We start from the raw sequence: 14,978 nt of genomic DNA on the forward strand, positions 1-14,978 counted from the left end.
CATTTGAGGACGGACGTGTGTGGTATATAGTGATAACTTTAGTGACGATGGAGCAAGAAAGAAGTTTCTTCGAAGGTAACCTAGTGTTTTATTAGCTTTGGACGCTATATGTTCTGCATGAAATTTCCAGGACAAAGTGTTAGTTATGTGGACGCCGAGGTACCGGTAAGATGTTACAGTTTCAAGGGGGTGACTGTGAAGAAAGTAAGTTGGACAAGTTGTACTCGACCGAGAAATCCTCATAGACTTGCATTTTTAATGTTTAGTTCGATTTGCCAAATATGACACCAATGAAGTATGTTATTGAGATCAGCCTGCAGAGAATGAATATCATTGTCATTAGATAAGGTCTGAAGGAGAGTCAATTTGTCTAAAAACGATACAATCATCGGTGAAAAGCTTGATGTTTGTTCCAATAAACTGAAAACAAAAGTAATAATTGTGGAATGTGTCGATCACTGGCAAAAGACGAACTAATCAGGACCGACCCGCCATACTGCAGTTTCATGATTTCGTCGAAAAAATTACATCTGCGCAACTGCTCAAAGTCATATATGTGTCAGTACCAGAGGATTATTCATTAACAAATCATGAATGCCACAGCATATTGTGGTAGTCATGAAAACGTAATCCTAGAAGGCTGTCATAAGGTTGTCTGCCATGTTTGAATAGTGGCTACTGTGCTTGGCTGTTGACGCTCATAGCGTGTGTTTGATCTCGGCTGCGGCGGTCACATTGCAGTGGAGGCTACATGCTAGAGTCACATGTGTTGTGCGATGTTAGTGCCGCTTAAAGATGGTTGAAATTTTCGGAGCCCTATACTACGGCGTCCCTTAAATTCATATCGTGGTTTTGGGACATGGTACCCGAGGTATTATTATTATTATTATTATTATTATTATTATTATTATTATTATTATTGTTATTATTATTATTATTATTATTATTATTATTATTATTCCTTAGAATAAACTGAAAATGAATTACATGCTGTTCGCATGGAATTATTGCTTTGTTAAAAATAAACATATCTTTAAAAATTCCTTGTCATTTGTCAGGTCTTTTAACAAGAACAAATGTCATTACAGTAAAAGCTCGTTATTTGAACTCAGTTATACAGAGCTAAAAGTAATTCCAAATGGCATCCTGGTCCTGGCACAGTCATGTGTATTTCTACGGGGGAACGTCCCAATAATTCGAACGCATTGGTATCCAGAACAGTTATTTCGAACTGAGAGCCCGTTATTTTCGTCGCTGTTCGCGAAACTTTGTCTAGAGGGATCACAATATTTTGCAAAATGAAACGAAACCAAGTTTACAAAAGGTGGAAAATAACAGAACAGCAGCAATTTTCAGCAGATGAAATTTCAATTGCTGAACTGGAGCCCATAGGCAAGCTACGAGTGTTGATCATGGAGTCGCAAAGAAAGAAATGCATCGTCATCAGCCTGATTACGCCCAGTGCCGGGCAAAGGCCTCTCCCATGATCCGCCATTAATCCGGTCTTGTGCTTTCTGTTACCACGTTATACCAGCGAACTGTTTAATCTCATCGACCCACCTAACTTTAGAGCTGTACAGAAGCCAAAAAAACGAGGATGGTGTAGTGAGAAACAATAATAGTCCAGAGCAACTCGACATCGTAGCAGTAATGACAAGGGAAGTAAGCAAAGCCCTAGTAGGTATGCAAGAGGCAAAGCTGTTGGTGAGGATAAGATAACGATGAACCTCTTGAAAGATGGCGAAGAACAGGGTTAGAAAAACTAGTCACCTTATATACGAATTGTTTCTTGTCGGGAAGCGTACCAGAATTTTTCAAGAAACATCATTTTAATTAATAGGAAAAGAGACGAGAAGGACTTGAAAAATTACAGGCTAATCAGCTTACTGTCCGTTTCATACAAACTATTCACAAAAATAATAGCTATAGTAATTAGGGCGACATTAGAGTTAAAACAAACAAAGGACCAATCAGTATTTTGCACAGGCTACTCTACAATAGAACATATTCATACTAGTATCAGTAAGGTGATAGAGAAGCACGCGGAATACAACCAGCCCCTATACATAGCCTTTATATATTACGAGAAATTGTTTGACTCAGTTGAGACATCAGCAGTGATGCAGGCACTACGAAATCGGGGCATCGAAGAACCCTATATAAGCATATTGGAAGGAATCTACTAGCGGATCCACAGACGCCATAGTTCTCCATAAAATAGCGATAAAATTCTAAAAGTAAGGCAGAGAGACACGATCTCTCCAATCAATTCACCCTGTGTTTACAGCAGGTTTTCAGGGGGTTAGAGATAAGAGATAATAAAGAATATCTTAATAACATGAGAGTCCGAAGACATTGTCTTGATGAGTAACTCGGGAGACGAATTACAGCTCATTATTACTGAACTGGACACAGAAAGCAGAAGAGTACATCTGAAAGTTATTATACACAAAACTAAAGTAATGTGCAACAGTTTCGGCAGGAAACGGCACTTTTTGATAGGTGGAGAGAAGCTGGAAGTTGTAACAAAATATGCCTATTTAGGACATGTAGTAACCGCGGAGACAAACCACGAGAGTGAAATAATTAGAGGAATAAGGATAGGTAGATAACATTCGGCAAGCATTCTCAAATTGTGAATGTCAATCTGCCACTAACCTTCTAGAGGAAGGTACATAACAGCTGCATCTTTCCAGTATTTATTTACGCAGCAGAAACCTGGAGACTTACAAAGAGGGTTCAGCATAAAGTGATAACGAGGCAGCCAGCGATTGAAAGAAAAATGATAGGTGTAACCTTAAGATACAGGAAGAGGGCAGAGTGGGTCAGGTAACAAACCGGTGTTAAGGATCTCATAGTTGAAATCAAGAACAAATGGGCATAGGCGGGGCACATAACACGTAGGCAGGATAACCGCTGGTCATTAAGGGCAACTGAATGGATTCCCAAAGCAGGCAAACGCTCGAAAGGGAAATAATTGCAAGCGAATTCAAATCACTGATTCCTTCTGACTTTAAATGCATTAACTATGTCATGTATGACTTGTGTGACATGTTTCGAAGCATAAATATTAGCACATGTTTCAACTATAAGGCTCACTGCTCGCGTGCATACCAGTGCTTCTTTTTGGCGTATCAATGACTGGCCAATTAGGGTGACTGTTACAACTCTAAGAACTTAGTTTGCAAATTCACCTGCTGCATATGTGTAGTAGCGCTTAGTTCGCGACAGGTCCTAATTTGCTTTCCTTGTATTCTGCTCATGAATTGTGGTGCAATGTCCATTCATTCTAGTGTCCACTCATTATTTCGAACAATATCACAGTCACCTTCGAGTATGCATTAACGATATTTTACTTCGTGTGCTCTTTGTCTGTGGCTCAACTTCACATACAAAACGAATCGCTTACACAAATGCAACAGTGGCCTACCCTGTTTTTCTGGACAGTGTGTGTTCACATATCCCAATAATATATTGGAATGTTCATTGAAGAGAGCTAAAAACAAATATTTCAAATGCTGTATAATTCCCTCAGCTTGTTTCATAGAACGCTGTCCAAATTCTCTTTATACACATGCTTTCATTCTCCCACTTCCGTTATCAAAGATTATGTATTCCAAAGTAGTGAGCCGTAACATATCTGCAGGTGACCTCTGCAAGATATGTTTCGCTTAACGAAGGCATGATTGCTTGCGCAGTTTCTTATATTATAACCTTGACAGTGTAACTCCCAACAAGCATGCAGTATTAGGAACGTTTTCTTTCAGCCCTACTGTAGCTGTCCCTGTCATTGCATTGCCACTGTCTTCACATTCAAAGCAATCTATACTAACTGTTAAAAAAAAGTGCTGCTGAATAGCACTACTACCTAGGTATACGTGACTCTATGCAAAGTCTGACACGTAGAGTGAAGTACAGTATGTGCACTGTCCAAGAAATTTGAAGCCTGCACATTTCCTCTTAATTTAAGTTGAGAGGAAATGTGCAAGCTTCCAATTTCAAAATTCATAGAGCAAGAAACAAAAATTTGTGCACCAAATTTCATACAGCTTGAAGAGTACTCGATCAATGCGTTTCAGTATAAGGCTTCCATTTGTTCACCTGGTATTATGGGGGCGCATGGGGTTGGTACTATAGCAACTGTTGAGCTTCTTACGACTTGATGTGGGTAGCTTGAAAACCAATGGTTTATTCTTTTGCTTAGATTTCTGAGAAGAAATAAAGAAACAGAGTCTTGAGGAAGGTAACAGAGAAATGATTAAGCGAAAAAAGGTTCAGTAAATAAAGTATGTTCAACCATACTTTGCGAGAATTTCAGCCTATTAGTTTGCACTCAGTGATGACACATTCTTCACTGAATTGAGGTAGGTTCAGAGATAAAGCATCCAAGCGTACGCTAATATGAGCATTTACTTGGATGCTGCGATTGGGTCGTTAGAAGGAGAAATAGTCGTGGTTACTCTGGTAGAAGCATGAATTGATTTGTGATGCATCACTAAAAAATTGTATAACGAAACACTGCATAAAAAGGAAGCATAGACATAGCATTGCTATTCTGGTGAAATTGTCTTGGGGGTGGCATTTTACTGAATTTGTCTTTTTGACACTCAGCAGAAAGCTAGCTAATTGCTCAACTGGGTGGCCTATGTGCTTCATATAAATGTAATATGCTTGTTTGTAAAATAACAAAAAATGTACAAATGTTTTTTTGTTCACTTGACAGTTTACCATTCATTGAATTTATGAGCACATATTGCACCAGACTCATTTTGAGCAGAAAGAGGTAAAACTTATGCTGTGATGATGTGATCTGTGTTACTAAGTTTAGCAGCAAAGATATTTTCATAGAATGTGAGAACATAAATAAACAATCTCAAACATTAGCAAGGTGTACATTTCATTAACTGGACAAGTCAAAAAACCTAATGAAGTGACAGAAGCCGTAGCGCATTCAAAAGAAAAAAGCTATGTTTAGATGTAAAGTAGCGCATTTTTACTCACCGTTGTGCACGCCCACATTGTGCATGATCATTCTGTTTTCGTGAGCAGTCTCGGAATAATTTACCAGCGTTGAATTTTCACGCTGGAGGCTGCGCATCCCGACGTCGGTGAAACGCCACAGCTGGCTTATAGACACGTTGGCTTCGTCGAAGTGGCCCGTAAAGTCTGACACATAAACTTGAATCGATATATCAAAGCATGTTTAAAACGCAGACTCGTAATGTCGATCGATAAAATGTAGCGTGGTACAACTTGAATAAATCAACCAATCAAAACAATATTGACGCCAATGGGCTGCTGTTTTTCAAGCCTCAGGGTAATCTCAATACTTGAATTCAAACAGTGACCACTCTTGTATTAATGGTAGTAGCAATGCAAAAAGATTATCCACTATTTTAATGAAAAAAGGCCTAGTAACTATGTTTCTAACTATATTTTGGTATGTCGAGAAACAAAAATGTTTGCCGCGTTGAGCGCCCTTGACAGAGGAAGTGCAAATTAGCTTATTGGGCCACTAAAAGAGGAGTCCATCATGCACGCATCCCGATGGAACTTGCCGTGGTCGGTTTTTTCGCCCTCTACGGCAATCGCTGTAACTTGACTCAGAGTTTCAGGTGTCGTCGGCTACGGGAGCCCGCGCTGGCCGAATTGTCAGGCAGGGGGCGAATTTCATTGTTACTGGCGGAAACTGCCAATATCGCTCATCGCATCACTGTACGTTTCACTGCCTTCCAAAATGGGGGCCGCCATCACTGCCACTGGGAATTGACGAGGTTCTTTTTTCATCAGCGTGAATAAGTACCACGCACGGCACGTGCTCATAATTGTGTTCTCCGTTACATGCAGCATACTGTGGTGCACACATATAAAAATGTACGTTAACACACTCAGCACCAATGCTTGAGGCCCGTGTGCTTAGATTTAGGTGCATGTAAAAGAACCCCAGGTGCTCCAAGTTTCCCGAGTCTTCCACTATGGCACCTCTCATAATCATATGGTACTTTTATGACATTAAGCCTAACAATTATTATTATATCATTCAGTACTACGGTGTTTTGAAAGGGCAAACAACGTATTCTGTCAAATAATCTTCCTAGAATCGCATTATCGCCAATGAAGGCTGATAGGTTGGCATCGTACAACGTTTAGTACAAAAATATCCCCCTAGCTCCCGCAGCAACGACCAAATCAGCAGGCTGTCCGACAATGTGGCTAGCGGGCACCACCGTCGCAAACGATGCGGTTCAACACCGTGCACCCTCCTCAAGCGCCTGCGCAGCGCTTGGCCGCCCCGCGATACCATGCGCTCCGAGATTTCCCCTTAGTGTGAAACAGACTGTACAGCGAACGTAAAGTACTTTTGTAAGAACACATTTTACTTTGGTGTTTTACCATTTCCTATGAGAGAGGGGTCAACCATTTTTTCCGGGGCAAGTTGTGGCGAAGAGAAACGGTTTCCAATGGTTGGCCCGTGTTGTAGTTCGTGCCCTGCTTTGACGGTTGCGAGCAATAAACGTTTTCACATTAGTATTGAAATGACTGTAAGTCGATAACAACTGTCTTCACAGAAACATCTAGCATAACAATGTTACGCATACAGTATGCTATCGCACTTAACAAAAACATGGTACGCAGAATGGAAATTCTGACATTCTTCCTCAAAAGGTTCCTGGACGAAGCTTTTTTTTTTCTTACCCTGGATCTTTATCAAAGCAGGCAAATACATTTTACGTGACCGGGAACTTTGGAGTAATTTGCATCGCAAACGGGATGTCAACATTGCACGCCGCATCGCTCTTTGCCCTCATTCCTCAGATATTTAGAGGCGCCGCATTTGCTAGCCATTAAAATATCATTCGAGGAGCTAGAGGGTGTTAAATGGGATATAATAGGGCTCAGTGAGGTTAGAAGGACCGATGAGGCCTATACGGTGCTACAGAATGGGCACGTCCTTGGCTACAGGGGCTTGGCAGATAGAAGAGAACTGGGAGTGGGGTTCCTAATTCACAGAAACATAGCTGGCAACATACAGGAATACTATAGCATTAATGAAAGGGTGGTAGGTATCGTAATTAAACTAAATAAAAGATAAAAGGTAGTACAGGCTTACGCGCCTACATCCAGCCATGATGACGCTTCAGTTGAAAGCTTCTATGAAGACGTGGAATCGGCAATGAGTAAGGTAAAAACACAGTATACTATAATGATGGGCGACATTAATGCAAAGGTAGGGAAGAAGCAGGCTGGAGACCAGGCAGTAGGAGATTATGGCAACGGTACTAGGAACGCCAGAGGAGAGCTACTAGTAGAATTCGCAGAACGCAATAATTTACGGATTTTGAATACCTTCTACCGAAAACGAGAAAACCGCAAGTGGACATGCAGGAGCCCTAATGGCGAAAATAAGAACGAAATAGACTTTATAATGAGTGCACACCCTGGAATCGTGCAGGATGTGGAAGTGATTGGCAAGGTACGATGCAGTGACCATAGAATGGTACGGTGTCGAATTCACCTAGACTTGAAGAAGGAACGACAGAAACTGATACGCAAGAAGCCAATCAATCAGCTAGCACTGAGAGGGAAAGTACAGGAATTCAGAGTGTCGCTGCAGAACAGGTACTCGGCTCTTAGTGAGGAAACCAACCTTAGCGTAGATATAATGAATGATAATCTGACGAGTATCATTACGGAGTGTGCAGTGGAAGTTGGAGGCAGGGTAGTTAGACAGGACACTGGAAAGCTTTCCCAGGAAACAAAGAACCTAATTAAGAAGCGTCAAATCATAAAAGTGTCAAGTACAACAGACAAAATAGAACTGGCAGAGCTTTCTAAGTTGATTAATAGACGTAAGGTATGCGATGTAAGAAGGTATAACATGGAGAGAATTGAACACGCTCTGAAAAACGGAGGAAGTGTCAAAGCATTGAAGAGGAAACTTGGGATAGGCAAAAGTTGGATGTATGCACTAAGGGACAAAGAAGGCAAAATAACTACCAATATGGATAGGATAGTTAAAATAGCGGAGGAGTTTTACAGAGATCTGTACAGTAGCCGAGACAACCACGACCTTAATACTATAAGAACTAGCAGTAACCCAGATTACACCCCACCAGTAATAATAGAAGAAGTCAGAAAAGCTTTGGAGAGCATGCAAAGGGGCAAAGCTGCTGGTGAGGATCAGGTAACATCAGATCTGCTGAAAGATGGAGGACAGATTGTGTTAGAAAAACTAGCCACCCTGTTTACGAGGTGTCTCCTGACGGGAAGAGTACCAGAGTCTTGGAAGAACGCTAACATCATAAGAAAGGAGATGACAAGGACTTGAAGAATTACAGGCCGATCAGCTTGCTCTCTGTAGTATACAAGCTATTTACAAAGGTAATTGCTAACAGAGTAAGGCGTTTGATTCAGTAGAAATATCAGCCGTCATGCAAACACTGTGGAATCAGGGCGTAGATGAAGCATATATAAACATTCTGGAAGAAATCTACAGGGGATCAACTGCTACCATAGTGCTTCATAAAGAAAGCAACAGAATACCAATCAAGAAGGGTGTAAGGCAGGGGGACACAATTTCCCCAATGCAATTTACCGCGTGCTTACAGGAGGTTTTCAGAAGCCTAGAATGGGAACAGTTAGGGATAAGAGTCAATGGAGAATGCCTTAGTAACCTGCGCTTCGCCGATGACATTGCATTGCTGAGTAACTCGGGGGACGAATTGCAACTCATGATTACGGAGTTAGACAAGAAGAGCAGAAAGCTGGGTCTTAAAATTAATCTGCAGAAAACGAAAGTAATGTACAACAACCTCGGCAAGGAGCAGCGCTTCGAGATAGGTAGTAGTGCACTTGAAGTTGTAAAAGACTATGTCTACTTAGGGCAGGTAGTAACCGCAGAGCCGAACCACGAGATTGAAGTAACTAGAAGAATAAGAATGGGGTGGAGCACATTCGGCAAGCACTCTCAAATTATGACAGGTAGATTGCCACTATCCCTCAAGAGGATGGTATATAACAGCTGTATCTTGCCGGTACTTAGCTACGGAGCAGAAACCTGGAGACTTACAAAGAGGGTTCAGCTTAAATTGAGGACGGCGCAGCGAGCAATGGAAAGAAAAATGGTAGGTGTAACCTTAAGAGACAAGAAGAGAACAGAGTGGATTAGGGAACAAACGGGGGTTAAGGATATCATAGCTGAAATCAAGAAGAAGAAATGGACATGGGCAGGGCATGTAGCGCGTAGACAGGGTAACCGCTGGTCATTAAGGGTAACTGACTGGATTCCCAGAGAAGGGAAGCGGGTTAGGGGGAGACAGAAGGTTAGGTGGGCAGATGAGATTAAGAAGTTTTTTTGCGGGTATAAATTGGCAGCAGCAAGCACAGGACCGGGTTAACAGGCGGAACATGGGAGAGGCCTTTGTCCTGCAGTGGACGTAGTCAAGCTGATGATGATGATGATGATGAAAATGTCAGTTGCCAGTCAGGTTTCTTATGTGGAGATTCCGAATCTTCAAGAAATTAACTGAATATCGTATCTGGTAGCACAAACCACCTTGACAAATGCTCCAACAAAAAATTTGCAGATCCCACGTGCAGTGGAAATCGAACATATGCGAAGCATGAATAAGAAAGGATGATATGTCACTTTAAAATCAGCACAACGCTATGATGCGGGCGTAAATGATGCCGCACATGACTTCTATGTCTTTATTATTGTGTTCGGACGTGTCATTTACCTACGTCTTTCCTTCACATCACGCAATGTCAAATTCGGTACATGTGAAGCTAGCGAAACGGCCGCGAGTACATCATGAGCGTGGCTGTTGTCATGGTCTTACATGACACGCATGTCATTATTATTATGTTTATTTATTTATTTTCTCTCAATGCACAAGGCGTTACAGAGAGAAGTGGTGGAAAAAACAAGTAACAATCTGCACAAACAAATGGAGCATGTTTAAAAAGGGTATGCGTTTATGGTACTCTTGAAGTTGGCCGGGTCAGTGATAGATGCGATGGAAGCGGGAAGGTGATTCCAGTCCGTGCTTGTTTTGGGCACGAATAAATTAAAATGGAGGTTTGTACGGCTGCTTGTAATTCCAACTTTGAAGTGGTGGTCGCCGCGGGATGAAATGTAGGATGGCGGCAAAAAAAAGCGAGTTACTCAGTGAGTGCATGGTATGGTACAACTTGTGGAAGAGGCACAAGCGCGAGATTTTGCGGCGAAATGATAGGCTAGGTAGATTTAAGGTTGACTTCATATGGGTTACGCTTGCTGTACGGGAATAGTTCGACAAAATGAAACGAGCGGCGCGATTTTGAATTGTTTCGATGCTACTGATATGGATGTTTACGTGAGGATCCCATACAGATGATGAATATTCCAGCTTTGGTCGGACTAATGATTTATAGAGCAGAAGCTTCAGTTGCATCAGGGCAAGGGAGAAGTTACGGTTTAAAAAACCAAGTGTGCGGTTAGCATTGTTTTTAATAAGGTCAATGTGAGACTGCCAGGAAAGGTTGTCAAAAATTGTAACGCCAAGGTACTTGTAAGAGCTAACTTTAGTAAGGGGAGACTTATTAAGTACGTAGTTAGTAGAAATATTACATGTTCGACGTGAAACTCTCATTACCTTGCATTTAGTAACATTAAGGTTCATTAGCCAAGTATCGCACCAAGATGAAACATTGTTTAAGTCACACTGAAGGGCAAGGTGGTCAGAAGGGGTTTTAATTTCGCGGTAAATAACACAATCATCGGCGAAAAGTTTAATAGAAGAAGAGATGTTATGTGGCAAATCGTTAATGTAAATCAGGAAGAGTAGTGGGCCAAGAACGGATCCTTGGGGGACGCCAGAGGTTACGGGTGAGAGGGGGGAGTTGAATTCATTCGCAGTTACAAATTGGGAGCGGTCTATTAGAAAGCATTCAATCCATTTTAATATGTTAGCATCAAGATTAAGTTTGCTTAGTTTTAGCAGTAGCAGTTTATGGCATACAGTGTCAAAAGCTTTAGCAAAGTCGAGAAAAATACAGTCAACAAGGGAAAAAGCGTCAATGGCAAGAAAAAGATCATTAGTAAAGCAGAGAAGTTGGGTCTCACACGAGTACTGTTCCCGGAATCCTTGCTGGTGATCACTAGGGAACGAGTTGTTTTCTAAAAAAGTGATTATGTGGGAGTAGATGACGTGTTCCATGAGCTTACACGGTATACTTGTTAACGATAAGGGCCTGTAATTGCGGGGGTTATGAACGTCATCTGATTTGTGAAGAGGAACCACCTTTCCCGCTTTCCAGTCGCCCGGGAGGCAATGACATTCCAAAGGCTGTGTGAAAAGCTCACATAAAATGACAAATGAGTAAACAGAGGTATTATGCAAAAACTTTGCACAGATACCGTCTTCACCTGGAGCACTGGCTACTTTCATGTTTTCTATCAATTTTTGTATGCCGACACAGTCAAATAAAAGCGGTTCCATGGGAACAAAGTTGTGGGTGGGGGTATCGGGAAAGGAAAGTGCTGTAGGTTTAACAAAGCACGATGAAAACACAGAGCTTAAAAGGACACAACACTCTTCTTTTGGTACACGGCTGTTATCATCATGAATTAATTCTATCGCCTTTTTTTCATTTCCCCTAATCATCTGCCGAAATTTCTGTGGGTTAGTTGCAAGCAGGGAGGGAAGCGTTTGTTGATAATAATTTTCTTTTGCAACGGATAATGCGCGGGTGTACTCGTCAGCTGCGTGATGATAAGCGGACCACCTTTCCGCGTTGTTAGTTAGCTTTGCCTTTCGAAAAAATCGTTTCTTTTTATTCAGTAGTCGTTTTAGTGTAAGCGTGAACCAAGGGGACTTTGCATTTTGCCTAATTCTGCGGAGTAGAATAAAACGATTGGTAAGTTCTGCTACCTTCTGCTTAAACAAATTCCAGTTTTGTTGCACGGACCTTTCCAGAAATTGCGAAAGGTAATCGTTTAGGAAAAGCTGAAGCTCATTATTAATTGAAACATAGTCGGCTCTTTTGTAGTCCCTAAAAACTTTTGAGCTATCATTTCTTTTAGTTGTTTTAGTCATGTTAAAATGAATAGCTAGATGGTCGCTTACGCCCGGAATAACTGATAGGGATTTAATTAGGTCGGGATGCGTGGTCAGCACCAGGTCTAGAACTGAGAAGGTGGACAAGGTAATGCGGGTTGGAGCGTTAACCAGCTGGGTAAGGTTAAAGTCTCTACCCCGCCGCGGTGGTCTAGTGGCTAAGGTACTCGGCTGCTGACCCGCACGTCGCGGGTTCGGATCCCGGCTGCGGCGGCTGCATTTCCGATGGAGGCGGAAATGTTGTAGGCCCGTGTACTTAGATTTGGGTGCACGTTAAAGAACCCCAGGTGGTCGAAATTTCCGGAGCCCTCCACTACGGCGTCTCTCATAATCATATGGTGGTTTTGGGACGTTAAACCCCACATATCAATCAAGGTTAAAGTCTGAACACACATCAAAAAAGGCAACACTGTCAGCAGAAGTTGATGAAATTATTGGGAAAGGGGGAGACCACGAAACATTAGGGAAGTTAAAGTCACCTAGGAGAAACATAGGCGCAGCCGGAAACCTTACTCGCAACTTATTTAGTACATCGTGTAATTCATTTGCGAAACCGGTAGTAAGGTTAGGAGTCCGGTAGCGGCCACAAACAACGATATCTTTGTGGTTAATGCGAACACACGCGACAACAATTTCAAGCGGTGAAACAACAGGCACGCTGAACGAGCTACTCTCGTCGCTAATGGCAATCAATACGCCACCCCTGCACCTCGTACCCCGGTCACAGCGGTAGAATTTAAACTTTTTCGAACAGTTAAACATTTCGTTATTTTCAATTTCCGCGGACAGCCAAGTTTCAGTTACTACGACGACATCAGCTAGACATGTATCTATTAGCGCAGATAGGGCATCACGCTTGTTTGTAACACTTCGAGAATTACATAGCAAAAAAGAAAATTCGTGAGCTCGAAATTGCTTATCTAGCTATCGATGTGAAGGAGGAGCGCTGGCCCCTGCGCATTGTGCATTTCTTACTTCGGGAGCAACGTGGACGGGGTTATCATAAATCGGTCCTGCCTCAGTTACACGATCGGTGACCGGACAATAAACGTAGGCTTTCTTGTTGATTAGTATCTTGTTATACTTCAAGTAATATGGCTGCCCAGTGCTTTTCGCGAAATTTAAAAGCTTTTTCTGGATGTGGCACGTGGCCTTGCAGAAATCTTCGCTAACTGACACGGGGGTGCTGCCAAGCATCGATTTCTTAGCAAAGACACTTTCTCTTGTTTTGAACGAACTGAAGCGAACAATAACAGGTCGACATTTGTTCTGTACATATGTTCCAAGCCTGTGTGCACGGGAGACGGCTTCATTAGCAAGTTGCAGTTTAAGGGACGCAGACAAGATTTCACGAATTTTTAGCTCCGACTCAGCCCAGGTTTCTGAAGTAGAATCCAATATCCCACAAAAAATTAGGTTCTCCCTACGAGGGCGATCCTCGAAGTCATCAAGCCGTGAACTGAGAGCGACACTTTCGTGTCGCATGGCAGCCGTTACAAGACCTTGCATCTGTGCATTGTCTGGAACGCTCTCGAGGGAAATAACCTTCTGTTCAAGTACAGTTAGTCAGGTGGTTAAATCTGTTACTTTGTATCAGTAATATACCTTCGCCATCCATTCACGTCACGTAGCACCAAGTTTGGTGTATGTGAAGCTAGTGAAATGACCACGACCACACTATAAGCGAACCATGCAGTCATGTTTTACATGACACACATGTCATGATTATCATGTTTGGACATGCCATTTACCTTCGTCGTCCCTTCACGTCACGTAATACCAAGTTTAGTATATGGAAAGATACTGAAATGGCCGTGAGCGCATCATCAGCGTGGCATATAGTCATGTTCTTACATGACACGCATGTTTTTATTATCATGTTTTGACATGTAATATACCTTCGTCATCCATTTACGTCACGTAATACCAAATTTGGTGTATGTGAAGCTGTAGAAACAAACACGAGCGCACCATTAGCATGGCGTGTAGTCTTGACTTACATGACATGCATGTCATAATTTCCACGTTAAGGCCTCTTGCATACGTTCGCCATGCAGTCATGTCTTACCATACCAGTTTTGCAATGTCATGTGAAAGTACCACCGCAAGAGCAACAACACCATCAAATGTAAATTATTACATTCGTGACATGCATGTCACGGTTTTCATGTTATAACTTGTCACTTATGCTCGTCATACAGTCATGTTATTCCATACGACTTTTGATATTGTTACGATTATCGAAACGGCCAGGAGAGCTGAAGGTCGTAGGCGGCTAGATAGATAGATAGATAGATAGATAGATAGATAGATAGATAGATAGATAGATAGATAGATAGATAGATAGATAGATAGATAGATAGATAGATAGATAGATAGATAGATAGATAGATAGATAGACAGACAGACAGACAGACAGACAGACAGACAGACAGACAGACAGACAGATAGACAGACAGACAGACAGACAGACAGACAGACAGACAGACAGACAGACAGACAGAGAGTCGCCAAAGTTCGCTTATAAATGCTTCGCATTTAAAGAACTGCGCAGCGCAGTTACGCGTTGCAGAGCAAAGAAAAGTGGCCTACCTCGTCGTCGTGGGCTCTGTTGGCATCGGGGCAGCCCACGGCCACAGGCGGGCTTTTACCTGGAAGTACGTGTTCAAGGCCTTAGGAGTCAGAGCTGTTTTCGAGGTTAAGATTATTTTCAAAATACCATGTGTTAGGTAATAAATGCAAGAACCAGGCATCACACGTATACTTTTATTAGTTTATGTTTTTAACGTGCACAAACGTTTTCAACAGTAATGCGGCTGTTCATTGACATCTCTTCAGATGTTTTGGTAATATTCCCGCTTATAAACTCGAAGCATT

The 14,978-nt window shown here is 42.0% G+C and overlaps 1 protein-coding gene across 4 annotated transcripts in view; it reads right to left on the reverse strand.

The window, feature by feature from the left end:
* Positions 1-14,978, reverse strand: part of LOC119175552 (coiled-coil domain-containing protein 125-like) — a 189,507-nt gene that overhangs the window by 129,864 nt on the left and 44,665 nt on the right. For all 4 annotated transcript variants that reach the window (XM_075881732.1, XM_075881734.1, XM_075881736.1 and 1 more), the window contains exon 2: positions 14,694-14,752. In XM_075881732.1, coding sequence (XP_075737847.1) covers positions 14,694-14,752 — 59 coding nt within the window. The remainder of the gene's footprint in view (positions 1-14,693; positions 14,753-14,978) is intronic.

The sequence above is a fragment of the Rhipicephalus microplus genome, chromosome X (genome assembly GCF_043290135.1).
Source record: "Rhipicephalus microplus isolate Deutch F79 chromosome X, USDA_Rmic, whole genome shotgun sequence".
Lineage (NCBI taxonomy): Eukaryota > Metazoa > Arthropoda > Arachnida > Ixodida > Ixodidae > Rhipicephalus > Rhipicephalus microplus.